Source organism: Rhinopithecus roxellana, chromosome 6, assembly GCF_007565055.1.
Source record: "Rhinopithecus roxellana isolate Shanxi Qingling chromosome 6, ASM756505v1, whole genome shotgun sequence".
NCBI lineage: Eukaryota > Metazoa > Chordata > Mammalia > Primates > Cercopithecidae > Rhinopithecus > Rhinopithecus roxellana.
The window spans coordinates 132,036,402-132,055,927 of NC_044554.1; the positions used below are offsets into that span (position 1 = coordinate 132,036,402).

The 19,526-nt window shown below is 32.2% G+C and overlaps 1 protein-coding gene across 6 annotated transcripts in view; it reads left to right on the top strand.

Annotated features, from left to right (window-relative positions):
• The window catches only part of PHF14 (PHD finger protein 14), a 196,197-nt gene that overhangs the window by 166,511 nt on the left and 10,160 nt on the right, over positions 1 to 19,526 (top strand). For 2 of the 6 annotated variants that reach the window (XM_030932733.1, XM_030932732.1), the window contains one exon: positions 9,414 to 9,466. The exons of the other annotated variants lie outside the window; for them this stretch is intronic. In XM_030932733.1, coding sequence (XP_030788593.1) covers positions 9,414 to 9,466 — 53 coding nt within the window. The remainder of the gene's footprint in view (positions 1 to 9,413; positions 9,467 to 19,526) is intronic. 6 annotated transcript variants of the gene reach the window in all.

The window sequence follows — 19,526 nt, forward strand, 5'->3', positions numbered from 1 at the left end:
GTGAAAAATAAATTACAAAAACTAGAAAATATAACAGATAACTTTTGGTACTGTCTGAGGTACAAAGTAAAACTTAAGGTAAATTGTTTATAGAATTGATGAAAATTGAGTAAAATTTTCCATAGGGTATGACTTAGTGTACTATTCCTAATAATATGCTAATATATCATTGTGATCAGCAAGTCCATATAATAATGACGTTAACCTCAAGATTCTTGTTAGAATAGTGAGAATGACCCAGTCTAACAGGCTGGTTGGTTGGAGCAGTAACTTCCAGAGAACTCACAGTAAGAACTCACAGTAAGAAATATAAGTTACACAGTAAGAAATATGAGTTCCAGAGAACTCACAACTAGAACTCACAGTAAGAAATATAAGCTACCCTGTAACGTCTTACACGTTGCTACACACCATTCTGTACACATCCCTACATACAGCTCTATATACATTTCTATACATGACTGCACATACTTTTATACATAAACCTTCTCAAACACCTGCACACCCCTGTACATACATCTCTACAAACAACTCTGCACATACCCATACACACAGCCCTACTTAGCCCATTATACAACCCTACCATATATACACATGCATACACCCCCACACTGAAATAAAACTTTTTTTATCCTTACTATGTGCAATATACCCTATTTTATTCTACCTATTCAATTTCACCTTTAAAACAAATGTTGTTCACAACTTAGTAAATCTACATTTTGTTTAGACTAGTGTGCACTGGCCGTTATAGTACATTATGACTGATATGTAAGTCTATATGTTTTTTGCTAAGTATCTAGGTATGTGAATGCAGTTATAGAAGCAAATATATACAGTATAGGAGAAAGTAATATTTTGCCTATACTGCTAATTTTGTGTAGGGTTTTTTCAGGCTTTTGTGATGAGATCTTTCATTGTTCAGCAATAATGAGCTATGGATTTATAAATTTCTTGTTTTTCTTATACAAAGAAATAATATAATCCATAATTGCAAGAATATACTATACAGAAATATTTAAAGAGACTACCATTTCAAGCAAATAAGTTGAAATAATAGAATTTTAAACATGGTCAAATAATAGGATTGAAATTTCTATACTATTTATGATAAAATAAAGAGGTTTATGCCAGTAGAATGGCAGTAGAATGCAAATGCTGGCATTATCTGAAATTGTTCCCAAGTACTTACTGACACTGAGAAATGTTTAATTCCTGGGAAGCGTCTTTGATATATGATCAGTTTCTTCATGTAAATGTCAAAAAACAATACTGTTTCCTGTTTGTTACATTTGTATGTTTTAGGTAACTTCCTTTTTCATGTCTGTTTCCATAAAATTGAAATTAAGTAAAATATGTTCTGAGGAACATGAAGGTAAGAGAGACCTGGATTTGAATATCTACTTCTCCACTTAGCTGTGTCACTCTGGGAAAATTCCTTAACCCTCCTGAGTTTACATTTCCTCATCAGGGAATGAATTGATTGTCCAAGGTTGTTTTAGGAAAATATCAATCCAGTTACACCTTAAATTTTACTTGTATTTCTCATTCATTTAGCATAGTTGAGATTGTATAATTTAAATTTAGATCAACTGGCCAAATTCTTTTAGATCTTGTTTCCCTCAAGGTTATCTCTGTAATTAAGAAATCCAGAGTTCAGAAGGATTGTAAATGAATTGTCTGTAGATATGTAATAAGTAGGGGCAGGCCCAGATAAGGACTTTGACTTTCTGTCTCCAAGTCTAATGGTCTTTCCCCTGTATAGTACAGAATCCGGTGCTCATTTTGTGATTAAATCTCTTACAGTGCCTACACAATTCCCAAAAAGTATATATATCTTATAGTATGATTATGCTAGTTGGGTTTATTGTTTGTTATATGCAGAAAAAGTAAAAACATTTTTTCATTGTTTTGATATAAAATAAATTACTTTAAAATGTTCCTGGCATTGCGTTATATCATAGCCTAAGTTGCATCAAGAGTATAATTTGGCAGATGTTTCCCACAGGGAACTTTTATCTTATATACAGATTTCATTCCTTGAAATTATTAATAGATTCATGTTGCATCAGTGACAGTATGTAAATTTCTACCTGATTATTGGTATTTTTGTGTTTCACTTTTTAAACCTAGTCTGAACTTATGTCTAACAGCTGTAAGTTTTTCATACTTATATGACTTTATTATTGATAACAGGTGTTTTTTATTCCTGCTTGATACTGCCTTTTTCTTACTGTCTCATCTGTCACAATTGAAAATAAATACTGCTTTTGTGAGAGAAAAATACTAGCATATCTTACTCAAATTACCAAAAGTATTTACCTAGAAAATTTCAAATGGCCATACTTTGAAGATCTAGAAATCAGAAAATTAAATAAGCAAATAGCTTCACTGCTTATTTTTAGATTGGGATTTTTAAAATTTCTTAGGGGTTTTTGTTGTTTTTAGTTTTGCTGCTGCATATGCTTCTCAGTAAAAACAAATAGTTTTATTGAGCTTTCTCCAAAATGTAGACAAAAATGTTAAATTTATTATCAATGAAAAATTATGAACCACAAACACATATTATCCCAACATATAAAATTACAGATTTTTTATTTTCTCAGTAAACTTGAGTATCTTCAAATTTAAAGCTGGTAGAAATACTTGATGCCCTTTTCTGTTCTTATAGTGATACACATAGCAATTATTCACTGCTCCATAATGGATCATTTTTATCTGCATCTTGTGCCTGTTCTGTTTATATAGAATAAATATTTATGTTTTATCATCTTCTTGGACTAGGAAATGCAAACAGAATAAGTTTGAAGTATCAGCTATAATTCATTGCTTGAAAAGAAGTGCTTTATTCTGATATCGTGTAGAAAAGAAAAGTATCTAAATCATTTCAGCAGCAAGCTTATAACCAAGATAACATCAGCGTTTTCCTTCTTGAAAATGTGTCTTCCATATATTAAAGTAGAAAAGCAGTATTAAAAATCCTTGTGACAAGTTTAACCTATCATCATCATAAACCTTAGTATAAAGAAGATCCTGTTAGGTTTGATAGGGGAATAAATGATGGTAAAAGTTTGCTTTAGTCACTTGTTAACTATCCAAGATTTTCACAAAACTCCTAAGATGCAATAAAATATAAATGAAATAGTTCCTATGTGACCGGATTACAGTTTTCTACTGTAAGTTTTCAGAAACAAATTGTTATTCTAAGTATACATTGATAACACTCCTTTAATGACTTAAGGGTTAATTGGCTAATATCATACAAGCTATCAGTTAAAAAAAATCTAGAATTTTCTTCCCACACAGAAATTGTAGCCCTATAATTTATTACTGCTTATATCTTGTACAGTGAAATATTTGTATAGAATAGGAAAAAGTTATCTATTTGATTTGCATCACTTAGAAATCAGGAATATAAAGCATTTTAGTTTTGTCAGAAATATCTGCCTTGCTTTGGGAATCTATATTTCTTGAATTTGGCTTGATAATTGGCTTTTTCAACAATGTAAAAACAAAATTATATTGAACTATGGTTTATAGTACTAAAATGTGTGCCTAAATAATTTTTTGAAGATAATATGCTGTAATAATTTGTAAATAAAATATATAAACCTCAATTAGCCTAAATGTTTTCTGTAAATAACCATGAAACATTAATTTATTTTTGTTTTTTGTAGAGACTAGGTCTCATTATGTTGTCCAGGCTGGTCTCAAGCCCCTGGGGTCAAGTGATTCTCCCGCCTCTGCCCCAAAAGTGCTAAGATTATAGACATGAGCCACCATGCCCAGCCAATTTTTTTAATATTGTTCCTTATCTATGATTTATTTAATAAGGAATTAAGTGACAGGTCACTTTAAGAAATAATACATTTTTGACTGTACTATTTTGTTTTCATTATGGAAATAATGCATGTTTATTATAGATTATTTGGAAAAAGCAGAAAAATAAAGAAAAGATAAAGAAAATAAAACTCATGACCTACCTTCCAGAGATTACTGCTATTTGCATATTGGTGTATGTTTTTCTAGCTTTTCTTTTTACCATTATTTAACAAATACCTACTAAGCATCTTGTAAGTGTAACACCCACTAATTGTACAGGGGAATACTCTAGTATTCTTGCCGGTCATAACTTTTATCCTTTTGATGTTTATGGTGTAGAAAATGTATCTAGACAAGTGACATGAAAACTGGAAGAAAAACCCAAGGTACTCTTAAAACAGGTACCAAAACCAAAAATTGACAAATGGGACTATATCAAACTAAAAAGCTTCTGTACAGCAAAGGAAACAATCAACAGAATAAAGAAACAACCTATAAAATGGGAGAAAAAAAGTAATTGCAAAGTATTCACCCAATAAGTGCTCTATAGAACATACCTGGAACTCAAACAACTAAACAGCAAAAAAAAAAAAACCCAAATAGTCCGATTTTAAAAAGGATCTGAGTAGAAATTTCTCAAAAGAAGACATACAAACAGTCAATAAGTATGTGAAAAAATGCTCAACATCACTAATCATCAGAGAATTGCAAATCAAACCATGATGATATTTCTCATCCCAGTTATAATGGCCATAATCAAAAGACAAAAAATAGCAAATGGTAGCAAGGATGCAGAGGAAAGGGAAATCTTGTATACTGTTGATGGTAATGTAAATTCATGCAGCCATTATGGAAAACAGTATGGACGTTTCTCAAAAAACTAAAAGTAGAACTAACTTATAACCCAGCAATCACACTACTGGGTGTTTATCTAAAGGAAAAGAAATTAGTATATTGAAGAGATACATGCACCCCCATGTTTATTGCAGCACTATAATATATAATTATAAATTATGTACCTATACCCCATGTTTATTGCAGAGATACCTGCACCCCCATGCTTATTGCAGCATTGTAATTTATGAACTATGTACCTGTACCCCATGTTTATTGTAGCACTATAATTTATAATACTATATAAAATATAATTAAATGTAATATGATATTTATATAATAATATATAATTATATTTACTAATGTTCCTAATGTTTTATAGCACTGTAGGTTGAATATGGTTAACAGTAATTTAGTGTATATCCTTAAAAAGTTAGAAGAGAGGATTTTGAATGTTCGTAACACAAATGATAAATGTTTGTGGTGACGTGGGAGAAAAAAGGAAGGAAAATCTGAGATGTACTACAACATAAATGAACCTTAAGAACATTATGCTAAGTAAAATAAACCACAAGAAGTCACAAAAAGACAAAGAGACTGTGATTCCACTTATATGAGGTAGTAAGAGTAGTAAAAAATCATAGAGACAGGGAGTAGAGTAATGGTTGCTAGGGGGTAGGGAAAGGAGAGGATAGGGTATTTTGTATGGTACAAATGGGAACAGAATTTTAGTTTTACAAGATAGAGTTATGGAGATGAATGATGGTGATGGCTTCACAACAATATAAATAACACCACTGAACTGTATACTTAAAATGCTTAAGATGGTAATTTTTATGTCTTATTTTATACCACAATTATAAAAATGATTTTAAAAAAATTAAATCCTCAGCAGAGGGGTGCAGGTGCCAGGGGAATTCATCTGGTTTGAAAGGTCCCAGCAAAATATTCTTGATATTTTTAAAATGTGGTAGAAGTTTTTCCTTCATTTCAGTACTATTAAACATGTATGTCCTCACTTGCTCTTTTTCTCTCTTATTTTTTAAAATTCCATTGGCCATTTCAGTGAGGCTCTAGGAGGAAAAACAGTTCTTCCTAGATTGTGCATATATCCTTCATATCTGAAAAATTCACCTTTTTTAAAAAGTCATTGTTGCTGAAACTTATATAGACTGAAAATGAGCAAATCTCCAAATTCATTAGGCAGTTACTTCACTATAAGCAGAAAAAATTGAGCATTTCCAAATTCTTATAATATAAAAGTGCTGATTCACTTTTTATAATTATGAAAGCATTTTTTTCCAGTTTTAACACTACCATTGCCCTAAAGCAGCACTTCAATAGCAACTTTATTTTTAAATTATATTAATATACTTAATCAAACTATTTAAAGAACTACTTCTCTGATCAAATAACTGTGCTTTTTTTTGTACCACAAGGAAATATACTAATGAACTTGAAAAGTAACATGCATTATAGATATATGGAATATTGTTATGGTCTTATTTTATTAAAACAGCAAATTAACATCATAGATGCCTAAACCTTTTAATGTTTTGCTCTTTTACTTCTATCATATACATTAGACATTACCATATGTTATACTTGTTGGATTATCATCAGAAAGCAAACTGAGGAAAATGTAAAAGCATAAGTTATATTCTCATTAGTTTTTTTAAAAGCAGTGGCAGATAACTCTTGAGTATGTTGAGCCTAAATTTATCACAAACTATTATTAATTAAATTACATTATTATATTTAAATGTTTTATTGGAAAATCTATGGTCAAGATATTCTGGTTTTTGACAGTTTCTAGTGCTTTACAGTGAAAGGTTCAGATTTCCTTCAATAGACTATTTCACATATATTTACATAATTACAAATATATTCATATATACTTACAAATTACAAAATTATATTTTGAAATAATTTTAGTATGATTTAAGACTTTAGAGACTAATGCCACAGGAATATCAGATGGGAAATATTTTTGTTCCTTCAAGAGGAATTTCTTCTTCAATATTTTCTTTGACAAACAAATGTTTTAACAGATTCTATTCTTCAGAGACTCTAACCTTGTCCTCATCCCTTCTCCAGCTGTTGCCCCATTTCTGGACTATGGCAAAATTTGTAAATAGTTGTCTAGACTCAGGACCTCCATTTCCTCACCTCCATGTCTCTCCTTTTCACCAGAATTGGAAATGTTTTAAGAAATACGTGAAAGACTACAAAATATTATATACCCCCTGATTACAGTCATGTAGAGATAATTCTCAGGACACTAAATTGAAATTGAGATATTTGAATTTGAGTATCTATCTATGGTTGGGGGTATAGGGCAACATATATGTACATTTTTACAGAAGCATTTAGAGAACTCTACTATGTTTGAGATTTTCCTTTCATACATACATTTAGCTCCACATGGTCATTTCCAGCATAACTAGGACACGTAAATATAAAATAAGATGATGAAGCATGTTCTGTTTACAATAAATGCAATTGACTCACTTTTGTGCAAATCAACGACGCAGCTTTTTTGGTTTTTATTTACTTATGTATTTATTTAGAGACAGAGTCTCACTCTGATACTCAGGCTGGAGTCCAGTGGTGCGATCACAGCTCACTGCAGCCTCAACTTCCTGGGCTCAAGCAATTCTCCCTCCTCAGCCTTCTGAGTAGCTGGGAATACAGGCGTATGCCATGACACCTGGCTAATATTGTATTTTTTAGTAGAGACTGGGTTTCGCAATGTTGCCCAGGCTGGTCTCGAACTCCTTGAGCTCAAGGGATCTGCCCACCTCGGCTTCCCAAAGTGCTGGGATCACAGGCATAAGCTGCCACACTCTGCCTATTTTTTATTCAAACTGAAAGCTGAGAAACTAGGATAGAGAGCCATATGTGTTGTTTGGGTGTACAGGATATATTTTTATGCTGCAAGAAAGGTTCGGTTAAATATAGGACATATAAAATATAACACTTAAGAAGTCCAGAGATAGCAGCTCAAGGCCATCAGGAGTGATTTTTACCATGATTCTTTTGGTCTTTCCATTATGATTCGAAGATGGCTGCTACAGCTCCAGTTATTATCCGTGTTCCTGAAATTAAGGAGGAAAGATGAAGTGCAAAATAGCATCTCTCATTCCCTATTTTAGCTATTTTGAACAGTCTTTGATCCCCATTACTCCACTACAATGACTCTTGTTAATGTCACTTACAATCTCTTTCTTGTCAGACCCAATAGTTATGCCTCTGTCTGAATCTTACTTGACCTCTCAATGTCATTTAACAATGTCGACCATTCCCTCTTTCTTGAAACATTTTCTTTTCTTGGTTTCATGACTTCTAATTTTCTTTGTAACTGGCAGACCCTTCTCAGTTTTCTTAGCTGAATTCTCCATTTGTGCTCAAGTTGTATTACTAAGGCTTGGTCATTGTGGCCCTTCTCTATTTGTATGTCCCTGAGTGATTGCATGCAGTTTTACCTGTATTTGGGGGACTTTTAAATGTGTAATACCATCCACAAACTCTTCTTCCGAGATCTAAATTCATATTTTCGAATGTTTGCCTGACATTCCCACTAGATAACTAAAGATTGGCTCAAACTTAATGTTACCAAAATAGAATTAATTGGTTTCTTGATTCTTCTCTATTCCCATCACAATTTACTTCTCCCACAGTCTTTCCCACCTCAGTCTCATCATTTTTGAGAACGAGAAGCAGAGTAATCATTCCTAATTACTTTCTTTTGTTTAATTCCAAAGCATATCATACTTCTTTCCATTCTGACTATGTTACAGTACTCCAGGTTACCATCATTCCTGATCTGTTTGCAATAGACTGCTTGCTTATCTCTGTATTTGTATTCTTTCCTAATTTCTACCTATCTTTCTCTATACTACAACCAGATTAAGCTTAAAACCCAAAAGCAAATCATATTATTTAAATTCTTAAACCCTCCAGTGGCTTCTCACTGCAAATCAAATAACCATTATGGGCTATGTAGTCAACATAATTTTTCATCTTATGCTAGATTTCCTGTCCTTTCCTCTGCTAATACATGCTGTGCTCATTTCTATTTTAGGGCTCTTGCCCTTGTTCCCTGTGCCTGTACATTCTCTTCTCACAGATCAGTACATGACTGTTTCCTTCAAATCATTCAGGTCTCTGCTCAAATGTCAGCTCTTTTGTAGAGGGGCTTCCTTGACTACCTTGCCTAAGAGAACATGTGCTCACATACTTTCTGTCCCTTTACCCTGTTTCTTTCACTGTATCAAAATATGAAATTACTTATCTGTTAACAGTGTGTTGCCTGACTCTTTCTGTTGAAATTTAAGGCCATGAGGATGATATGCTATTGTTCACCACTATTACCCCATTTCCCAGAACCGAACCTGACACATAATAGATATACATTTGTAGGTTAAAAAACAAATATAAACATTTATATAAGTTTAATTCTTAAAATACAACAACTTTTAGAAAAGGAAGCAAAATGTTTATTTTAATTCTAGTTAGAAGAAAAAGCACTTTCATCAACTGTGCATCTGAGCTCAACTTTGAACCGCAATTTTTGGAAATATATTTTAAACTTTATAATAACTATAGCTAACATTGTTTTGAATATGTACTTTTACTGTGTTATAAACATTTTACTAGCATAATTTGCATACCTAATCATTTTTGTTTATTTAAACCCGAAGTCGTTATTTGAAATAGGGTTTTTTGTTTTGTTTTGTTTTGTTTTCATTTTACAGGTAAGAAAACTGAGACTGAGGGGTCATGTGCCTTTCACAGAGTCAAACCAATAGTAAGTGCCAAAGCAGGATTCAAAATAGATTTGTCTGACCCCAAAGCCTGTGCATTTTCTGCTGTGCTCATGTAGATGTTTTAGGTAAGGTCATGACAATTGTTTTAAAAAGATGTATTCATGGGATGCACACACACAAAATTCTTTTTAACATGCTTGATTTGCCATCATTTGATCTAAAGTCATATTGACTCATTGTGGTCAGTACTGACTCACCATGGCAGTCTATTCCTGACTGCAACTTAGAAGACATAAATTCCAATTCTAACTCTACCAATTGGCTATGGGACTCTGGGGAAGTTCATTATGTATTCTGGGAATGGCTTTTCTATCTACAAACTAAAAAAATAAAATAGATCAAATGATTTTTAAATAAGATACCTTCTAGCTCTCACATCTTACGGCCCTTTAAAGAAAAATAGTCTAGAAATCTGTTGACAGTCTATTGCAACTTACCTTGGCATCTGATTTATCTTTTGAATGCAAATTACTTACTTAATATATCAATTTGCTCTTCCTAGAACTACACTTGGTGGACAGTATTCCTTTTAATCAGTCTTGAAATTTAGGGAGATAAATAAAAGAATACTGATACAGAATTTAAAAGTTGTCTTGAATAATCTGTAGTTTTATTTTTTGTTATCTCCTGATGATTTTCCACATGTGTGAATAGAGATTCTCACTGAATTATCTTGTTTATAATAGTGTTTCAATTGCTTGTTTTTGATATTTCTAAGTATACAGCAGGTAAGGATAGTTTCACCTCTTCTTTTACAATTTTTATACTTCATATCTTTCTCTTTTCTGCTTGTGTTGGCTAACATCTCTAAAATAAGATTAAATAATAGTGATATATTTATTGTTACTTTAATTTGAATGTTTCTGGTGTGTGAGGCTAGCTTTTGATATGAAAAACATGTTATATTAAATATAACATGGATAAATATATACATGTAATGTCGAAAATACATTGCAAGTCATGGAAGATTTACATAGCATTATACATTCATATGAAATGTTGAGGTACAACAATATGCCAGGGAGTGATTAATATTCAATTCATTATATTGGTCACGTCTCTTACGAAGGAAGGGAGGAGAATGGGATGGGGAAAGAACATCCAAGAGAGCTACCATAAGCGTTAGAATGCTTATGGTTATTGTTACTGGTTATAGTTATGGTTACTGTTGTGCAGGAAACATTTTATAATAAAATAATTTGATATGCTAAAGAAACATGAAGGTTTCTGTGTTTGCTGGCTATAAAGAAGAATGGAGGCATAAATTGAACGCAGGTTTGCCTTTCAAGTGTGTAATTTTCTTGAGAATGGAGATCACCTCTGTTCTCCTCCCTGTCCTGAACATATGGCACATCATAAGAATTCACGACATAACTACTGAATGAATAAAAGAAGAAAGAAGGAAAGGAAAGAGGAAGGAAGTGGGAATTTTTATTTCTTCTCATTCTTTAATTTGCATCATTAAATTTTTAAAGCTTACTTTAAATAATGCATAGAGATTTATTTGTATATTAGAATCCTCTGTTTTTTCTAGAAAACAGAATATTACGAAGTTTTCTATACAGCTTTCTAGAAATCAGCATATTTTTAGATATTTATTGTGCTATATGTGGTGTGTGTGGAACATGTAACACAAATTAATTATGGGATATATCATTTCTGTGCTGAGTCTTCTAACAATGATTCAGGCTGCTTAGATTCTAAGAGTTCAAACTGGTATCAAAGTCTCACATGTCTACTGTGGTTCACTTGTATTCCTGGTTTAATCAGTCTTTTGAAATTATGTTAATAAGGCTTCAAACAATCCTGAAAGTTTGAAATGTACAAACATTCAAGTACAGTTTATTTTCTACTTTAAAAGAAAATTAAAAGAACTACACTATCTTAATGGGTTTTCTGTTTACAATAAAAGATACATCAATAATTTTAAAAATAAGAAAAGCAAAATAAAATCTTAGACAGAAAACCTGTCATAATGCAATGAAGAAATATAAATTTAAATTTTTTAGTAATTGTTGAACATCTATATTATGAGAAATAGCACTTACTAAACATTTAAAGTATTTTTATTGAACAACGTGGTTGCCACATAGTGTCACTATGAAGTCATTAACTTCTATGTATTTTCTCATTTTTATATACTTAAATTTATAACTTCAGGCCAGGCACAGTGTTTCTCGCCTGTAATCCCAACACTTTGGGAACTCGAGGTGGGAGGATCGCTTGAGGCCAAGAGTTTGAGACCAGCCTAGGCAACATAGTGAGACCACCATCTCTACAAAAAATAAAAACTAATTAGCTGGTTGTGGTGGTGCACACCTAGGCCAGAGCACCATTTGAGCCCAGGAGGTTGAGGAGGCTGCAGTGAGCCATGATCACACCACTGCCCTCCAGCCTGGGCAACAGCAAGACCCTGTCTCAAAATAAATAAATTTATAACTTCATAGTTTGTTGTTGTTGTTTTTAACTGTAGCGTTGTGTCAGAGTTTTGTAGTCAATTTAATAGTATTTTGAGATTTTCCTTTAAGACTCTTGGGTTTGAGCTATTAATGTTCCTAAGAGCCCCACGAGTCCTGCATGGACCTGGCTCTGTAGAGGCTTGTGATTCTTCTTCTTACAAATAAAGGCCACTTTTTTCTTGCTTGGAAATAACTTATTTTGTAAGTAGCTGTTAAAGAATTGAGAAAGCTACTATATGAGTGTATTTTAAGACATAAGAACAGTCATTCCAAGGTAATGACAGAATTTTATGTTCCTCAGAAGCTGATCCTTGTAACATTTTCCCAATATACCTTTTTCCTCTTCTATTTCTGTATCCTCATGAGATTTAAGAAGTATACCACAATAAATCCTAAATATTTTCAGAATAGTTGAAAAACTAGAAGGAGAGTTAATATGTTTACCAAAATTTTCGTAAATAATCTTCAGGTAGCAGATCTGTCAAGCTGTTCGGGATTTGAAAATTGCTTTTGATCAGTACTGCAAGATAGACTTAGGACCTTTTAAAATAACTGAATAATAATCTGGTCAGTATCCATTGAGCAAAAATTGAATTATTTTGGAAAAGTATGTGAAGCTTTTAAAATTTATCATGAGCCATTCTAACTGTACATATGGTATATTGAAAAGAGAATACTTCTTGTAGTCAGAGCTGAGTTTGGAATCCTAGCTCCTCTAATATTTTTGGATATGTGACCAAGGGCAGTTCCTGAGTGTCACCAATCTTCAGTTTCCTCAGTGGGACATAGGAACAATAGTATTTATCTTGCCTGGCTTTTGTGAGGATTATAAATAATGAATATAAATACAAGCCTTTAATAATATATTCATTATGTATTTTGTATCTATTTAGGAAGTACTCAAAAGTCGAAATTATTATTTACTTGAATCCCATGCTTCTATATAGTAGGGAATTCATTCATATGTCCAAGAACTTTTTATAAGAACTATTCATTGAAAAGCTACAATATGATAGGAATAAGACTAACTTCTAAGGATATTGTAGTAAGAAAAACAGAAAATCTGCTGTCGTGGAGCATGCATTCTAGTAAAGGAAGACAGACAGTCTGTAAATAACCAAGTAGATGATCATTTTATTGTAATAAATGTTATGAAAACAATCTGAGTGATAAAGGAAGGGCAGATTTTGGACATAAGGTCAAAGAACTCTTCATTCACTGAACCTGCATGACAAGAAAAATGAGCCATACAGAATCAAAGTCAGAGGAAACATCTAGTGCACTTTGTTCAGGAATCAGAGGGAAGAGCAGCATGTTTGGAGCCAGGTGAAGAAACTGAACTTGTGAGCAGATTGGAGAAGTCCAATGAGGCCAGAAAGGTGAGAAGGGTCTGCTGATGTGCTTTCTAGGTCATGGCAGTAGTTTGAATTTTACCCGAAATAGAAAGCTACTAGGGAGTTTGAAGCATGGGTGGATTGTGATGTAATGTGTATCTTACAAAGATTACTGCCTCCTATATAAAGAATAGGTATACAATTATAAAACCAAAACAAGGAGACTGATCAGGATTGGATTAATCCACAGGCAAGAAACTTGATAGCTTGAACTAAGATGGTAACAGTGGAGATAGAAAGCACTAAACAGATTTTAGATACCTTGGGTGATAAAGACAATAAGAGTTGGCTATAAAGTATGAGAGAAAGAGAGGAATTAAGGAATGACCCCTAGAGTTTGTGTTTGAACAAGTGAGTGTTACAGACCAAGAGAGGTATAAGGCTTTTTTAGTGTGGATAGGGGAAGTCGAGGGATGGGAATCAAGAATTTGGCTTTGTACATGGTATGTTTGAGGTCCTAATTGAAAAGTTTAGTGGAGACAAGTAGCAATTGGATATATGAGTTTAAAGCATGGTATAGATGTGAGGGCTGAAGATATAAATGAGAAAGTCATCATAAAGTAGTTGGCAATTGTGACCATTTAGAGTCATCTCCTGTTAACTTTTATCAAAGGATAGTAGAGTTCTAAGGACAGCATTAAAGATAAGGGAAAAACTCATAGAACTAGAAGAAATTTAAGAGGCCAATATTGTCATTGGTAAGGATTCTTTAACAGAAAACCCACCTACTTTAATATTTCATACCCTGTATATTCAAAATTGAGAAAATTGGGTAGTTATAGGATTCACAGTGTGTTGACTTTTAACCTTAGACTTACTCCCATGGCCACAAGATGGCTACACGGTCTCCAAGTATTGTGTCCTCACATTATAATACATAGAGGCAAGCCTATGGAAGTGGTCCCTGTCGTGTGTGTGTGTGTGTGTGTGTGTGTGTGTGTGTGTGTGTGTGTTTTAAGAATAAGGAATACTTTCCCAGAAGCTCCCCTGTAGGCTTCCATACATGTCTTATCCAGAGTCAGTTCATGTCTCCAAGAGGGTCTACCATGATAATGATAGACAACACATTTGCAAGAAACTAATGGATTTAACCGGGTTATTTATATGGAATTTACATTGCAGTGAAACTTCATTGCTATAACTTGGACTATTTACTAAATAATTACTATTGTATTTATATTAAGGAATACTGATATTATGTATACAGAGTTCCTCAATTAAAAATCACATCCACTTGAGTATGTGCGTGTCTGCACATTTCCATATATAACAAGAAGGTGAATTAAATTACTTTAAATTTCTCTTCCAATTTCAGTAGTCAGTATTTCTAAAAATCAAAGTTACAAAGATAAAAATGCTTTGTATTTGTAAGAATATGGCCTGCTTTTTTTTAAGCAACTATATGCCTAAAAAGGCCTTAAGTCAATTTAATAAACTATATTTGTGTAATTTCTGTACCAAATCATTATTTAGCCTTCTAAATAATGGTCCTACCTAGACCTATATTGGTCCTTCCTAGATTCCCAATATTGTTTTCATATCAGTTGGACTATCATGCTAACATTGCTTTATTCAGAGGGAAAGAGCATTAGTTTACATTCTCTACAATGACAACACCTTGCAGACTATGGAGTAACTCTGGGAAGAACTTCAGTTAAAATTGCTAATCAAATGCCCATGGTGTGACTTGGAGGAATTACTTAATTAATAGCCTTTTCCTAATTACTACTTAGGAACAAATGTCTTTAAATGTAATCATTCACCCAATTTATTTATTTATTCTTGTTGTCTATGAATAATACAATTATATTGTAATACAAACAGTTGAAATTGCAAGATCAAGAAATTAGAGACATAGGTAGAATTGGCTTCTATTTAATAACGTAATGATGGTTATTTAGCTAAAAAAAAAAAAAAAAAAAAAAAAAAAAAACAGTTTTTGAAGAGGATCCTTACTATCTATCTGTAGGTACCTATCTTCACTACAGCAGTATGTCATTAATCATTAAAACCTGTCGTAAAGTTAAGCCTAGAAAGAGGAAAGAATAGACTTTATTGTGCTTTCTGTGGGCCAGGATTTGTGCTAAGCTCCTCACATTTTATTTTATCTAATAATTTTAATCATCAAAAGTAGTTATTGCCATTTTATAGATAAGAAAACGAGGTTCTAAAAGTTTAAGTGATTTCTTCAAAGTATTTTTGGGTAGTGTAGGTATCACAGTTAGGATTAGAATCTAGGTTTGCCAGTCACTGACAACAAAGCCGAAATTTCCTCCACTACACAATTGCATAGAAGAAACAGAACAAATACGAAGTATGTCAGAAGTAACCAGTCATGAGCACTGTGTAGTGCTAGAACCAGAAAAGCAGAATTCCCAAACTTTCTGTGTTATTTTCCACTACTTTGCTCTTTCTCACTGGGCTTTGGCTGACTTACCCTTCCTACTGTTCCCTTTACTTAGAATATTCTTCCCTCCATTGTTTGCTTGACCAACTCTTATCCTTCATGTCTCAACGTATTAATCATTTTTTGGAGAGTAGGGGACCTTGCTGAAATTTTTAGATCCTTCTACTAATAGTCACATAGAAGTATGTTTTTCTTTCATTGAATGTGTCATAATTGCAATGATACAGTTACTTGAGTGATCAATTGTTTTAGTCAGATTGTAAACTCCATAAGGCAGGGATGTGTCTGTCATATACAATTTTTTTTTTTTTTTTAGCAATTAGCACAGTGCCTGACACATAGCTAGCTAGTTGATGTTCAATCAGGGAGGAATGAATAGATGGCTTATATAGCATGCTGGAGATCTGTTTTCAAGTAAGATATTTTAAAATTTTATTGTATAAAATAATTTTGTCCTTATATTTTATAGCCTATATTATGAAATATTGGGAAATACTTTATACTTACAGAGTAGCTAATAGGTAATTGAAACCATTGTCTAAATGAATGCATTTTCAGACAAACTTTATAAGTAATTTGATACTTGCCAAGTGGCCTGTTTTGTGAATCATTTAAGTACATACCAGTGGTGGTTTTCATTATGGTAACAGTTCAAAAGAGTTTAAACATTTAATCATTCTTTAATAGAAGCAAAGTAGCTAAGACATAACCAGTAAATCCAAGATGTAGAAATAGTGAAAATAGGGACGTTATTTTTGACACTGATAATAAAGTGCCACTACTGAGGAATTTTTTGTGTGAAATTTTCTAAAATCGTATTTTAAATTTTTCTTGAAGCAAATTCAACTTCTTTTTAATCCATGAAAAATTAATGTGCCATAGGAGATGTGTTACTTAGATGTCTAATGAGCTATTAAATTCCGATAAAACTGTGAAGATTAATGGGTTCACTCTGGGGAAAATAACATTCCATTTGAAATAAGGATATTTGAGGCAACTTAATCTGTTCACTTGGTAGTAAAGTTTTAGAAATTCACTTTTTACACTTAAGTTTATTTCCAAAGCATATAGTCCTTGATGTTGAGTTTACGTTAAAAGAGCAGTATAAGTTACATTGAGAAGTATTTGTTTTAAAGATTCACAATACTCACCTTTGGGCACGAGGAAGTGTATGTTATTTTGATATCATAACTGAACTCTGTAGCATAGTAATCGTAAAAATACTGTCCTTATATATTGTCATGGTTCAGTTATCTTTATCACCTCCATGTATACCTGATGCACTTTATTATATACTTTCTTCATTGCACTGTGATTATTTGCATGCCTCTCTACCACACTGGAGCATGAGATCCTCTAGGCAATAAAACATCTCATTCATATTTTTCTGCAACACCTTGCTTAGTATCTGGCACACAACCATTGTTCAATAAATTTTTGAGGGAGGAAGAAAGGAAGGATTCTAGAATAGAAGTGACTTCAAGAGTTAGTATCATCTTAAAAAAACAAAATGTCTAACATGAGTCAAAGGACTAAATATGTCCCAAACTCTTCTAAAATGAGAGCATTATTTGATCAATACAATAAAGTCTGTCAATGGGTTACCAAAAAAAAAAAAAAAGGTGTTGATTGCCAAACATTTTTACTTTGTTTTGACATTTTATTCTTAATTCAGTCCGCCCTAGATCAAATAATGCTTCTATGGAGAAATTTCTTAAGTACCTCTTTTTCCCTACATAGTAGACATTGTTTTGAAACCCCTGATTAAATGTACTGAGATAAAATGTCAGTATTAATAAGGACATCTACCTCCCAAAGAAACTACAGTTGAAGAAATAAAAACGGATTATATTACATTTTTACCATATTACAGTTGAATAATTTTCTAGTGGTTCTCAAACTGCATGAGTTTAAAAACATGACAATGAATTTCATGTGTTAGACATCACTCAGTGTTACTGAATGACTGTATGATTCTACTAGCTGTCAGTAAATACTCATTTGTAGCGTGGAGTCTGTAATGAGCTTTCCATATCATAGAAATACTGAAACCCCGGTTTCCATAACTCTGATTGCCTCTGCACATTATTTTGGCAGGTAACTTTATAGTACTTGAAATCAAATGTACTTACTTCTAAATCATCTAACAAAAATTAGATGTTTGTCTGGTTTTATTTTTGTTGTTGAGATAACTTTAGATTTAAAAAGTTGTAAAGATAGTATGGAGTGTTCTGATATACCCTTTACCCAACTTCTCTTTAGGTTAACATATTATATAAGCACAGAACAATTCTCAAACCTAAGAAATTAATCTTAATATAATACTGTTAAATAAACTGTAGAATTTATTGTATTTTACCAGTTTTGCCATTAGTGTTCTTTTTCTGGACCAAGATTCAATCCAGGATCTCCTGTTTCATTTTGTCACTATGTCTCCTCAATCTCTTCCAGTCTGTGGCAATTCTTTACTTTTTCCTTACCTTTCATGATCTTGACACTTTTGAAGAGTACTCTTCAGTTATTTTGTAGAATGTCCCACAATTTGGGTTTGCTTAATATTTTCTCATCATTAGATTGAGTTTGTGCCTTAATGGGAAGGCTACCATAGATCATAAGTGATGTCGCTTCTCTGTGCATCAGAGCAGGGGAACATAATGTCGGTATACATACTATACATTACTAGTGATGTCAGCCTTGGTCGATCAGTCAAGGTAGTATTTGTCACCTTTCTCCACTATGAAGTTGCTTTTTTTTATTTTGCTTTAACAAAGTAGTTTTAAATCATTTTAGTTTGGAAGACAGTTTGGGGAGTTGTTTTATTTTTAAGTCACTAAGCAGTTTTAAAAGTTTGGTGAAGAAATTGATTTCATATTTTTATCAATCTAGTGGAATTTTCATACATACAATGGGGATTTAAATAAGATATCTTAGGACTCTTTCACCTTTAATATTCTATGACTTGATGTCTCTAAGGAAAAATATAAGAGAGTAAGAGAGATCTTCCATATATGTCATAGTTGCTTACAGATTAGCCTGAAGTCCATCTATGAATTTGATTGGCTTTTGAAATGAATACCTTAACACCATTCTACTTACAAGGGTATTGTACATTGAGGACATCTTATATTAAACAGTTTCTAAATTTCCTAACTGAAAATCTTTGTCTAGACATTTTGTTATTTAGATACTGAGTTGTTTCTTAGTCTCAAAATTGTCATTTTTAAACTATTTAATAGTGTCTTTTAATAATAATATCAAAAGATTTTAAGTATTGGAATATTTAGATCAGGCTATTTTATATCTTAATGCAAATTATAGTTTTCACTCTGAATCTTATAAACTTGATACAGTGAAATCAAGTTCTTATGTAGGTAATATTATTTTCCTTAAGAAAATTTGTTACTTTCATTTTTTGAATATCTGTTATTTATTCTAAAGTGATGTTAAGATTGTTACAATGCCATTTATATAAATTCTATTTGTTTTTGGTTTTTGACATGATATGATCTATAACTGTTTTTTTTTTTAAGTTCTGGGATACAGGATGTGCAGGTTTGTTACATAGGTAAACGTGTGCCATGGTTTGCCTAGAACATCAAGACTCAGCAAAGGAAATACAAAATTATATTTTTAGTATTTTCTTCTACTTTTTATTGTGATGTCAATTAAAATGGCCAAAGATGATGATTGTTATTTTTCTGTTTATTTCTGAAAGAAAAATGTATATTATGAAATGATTTTCTTAATTTTCAAAGAAAATATTCAAACCAATCATAATAGA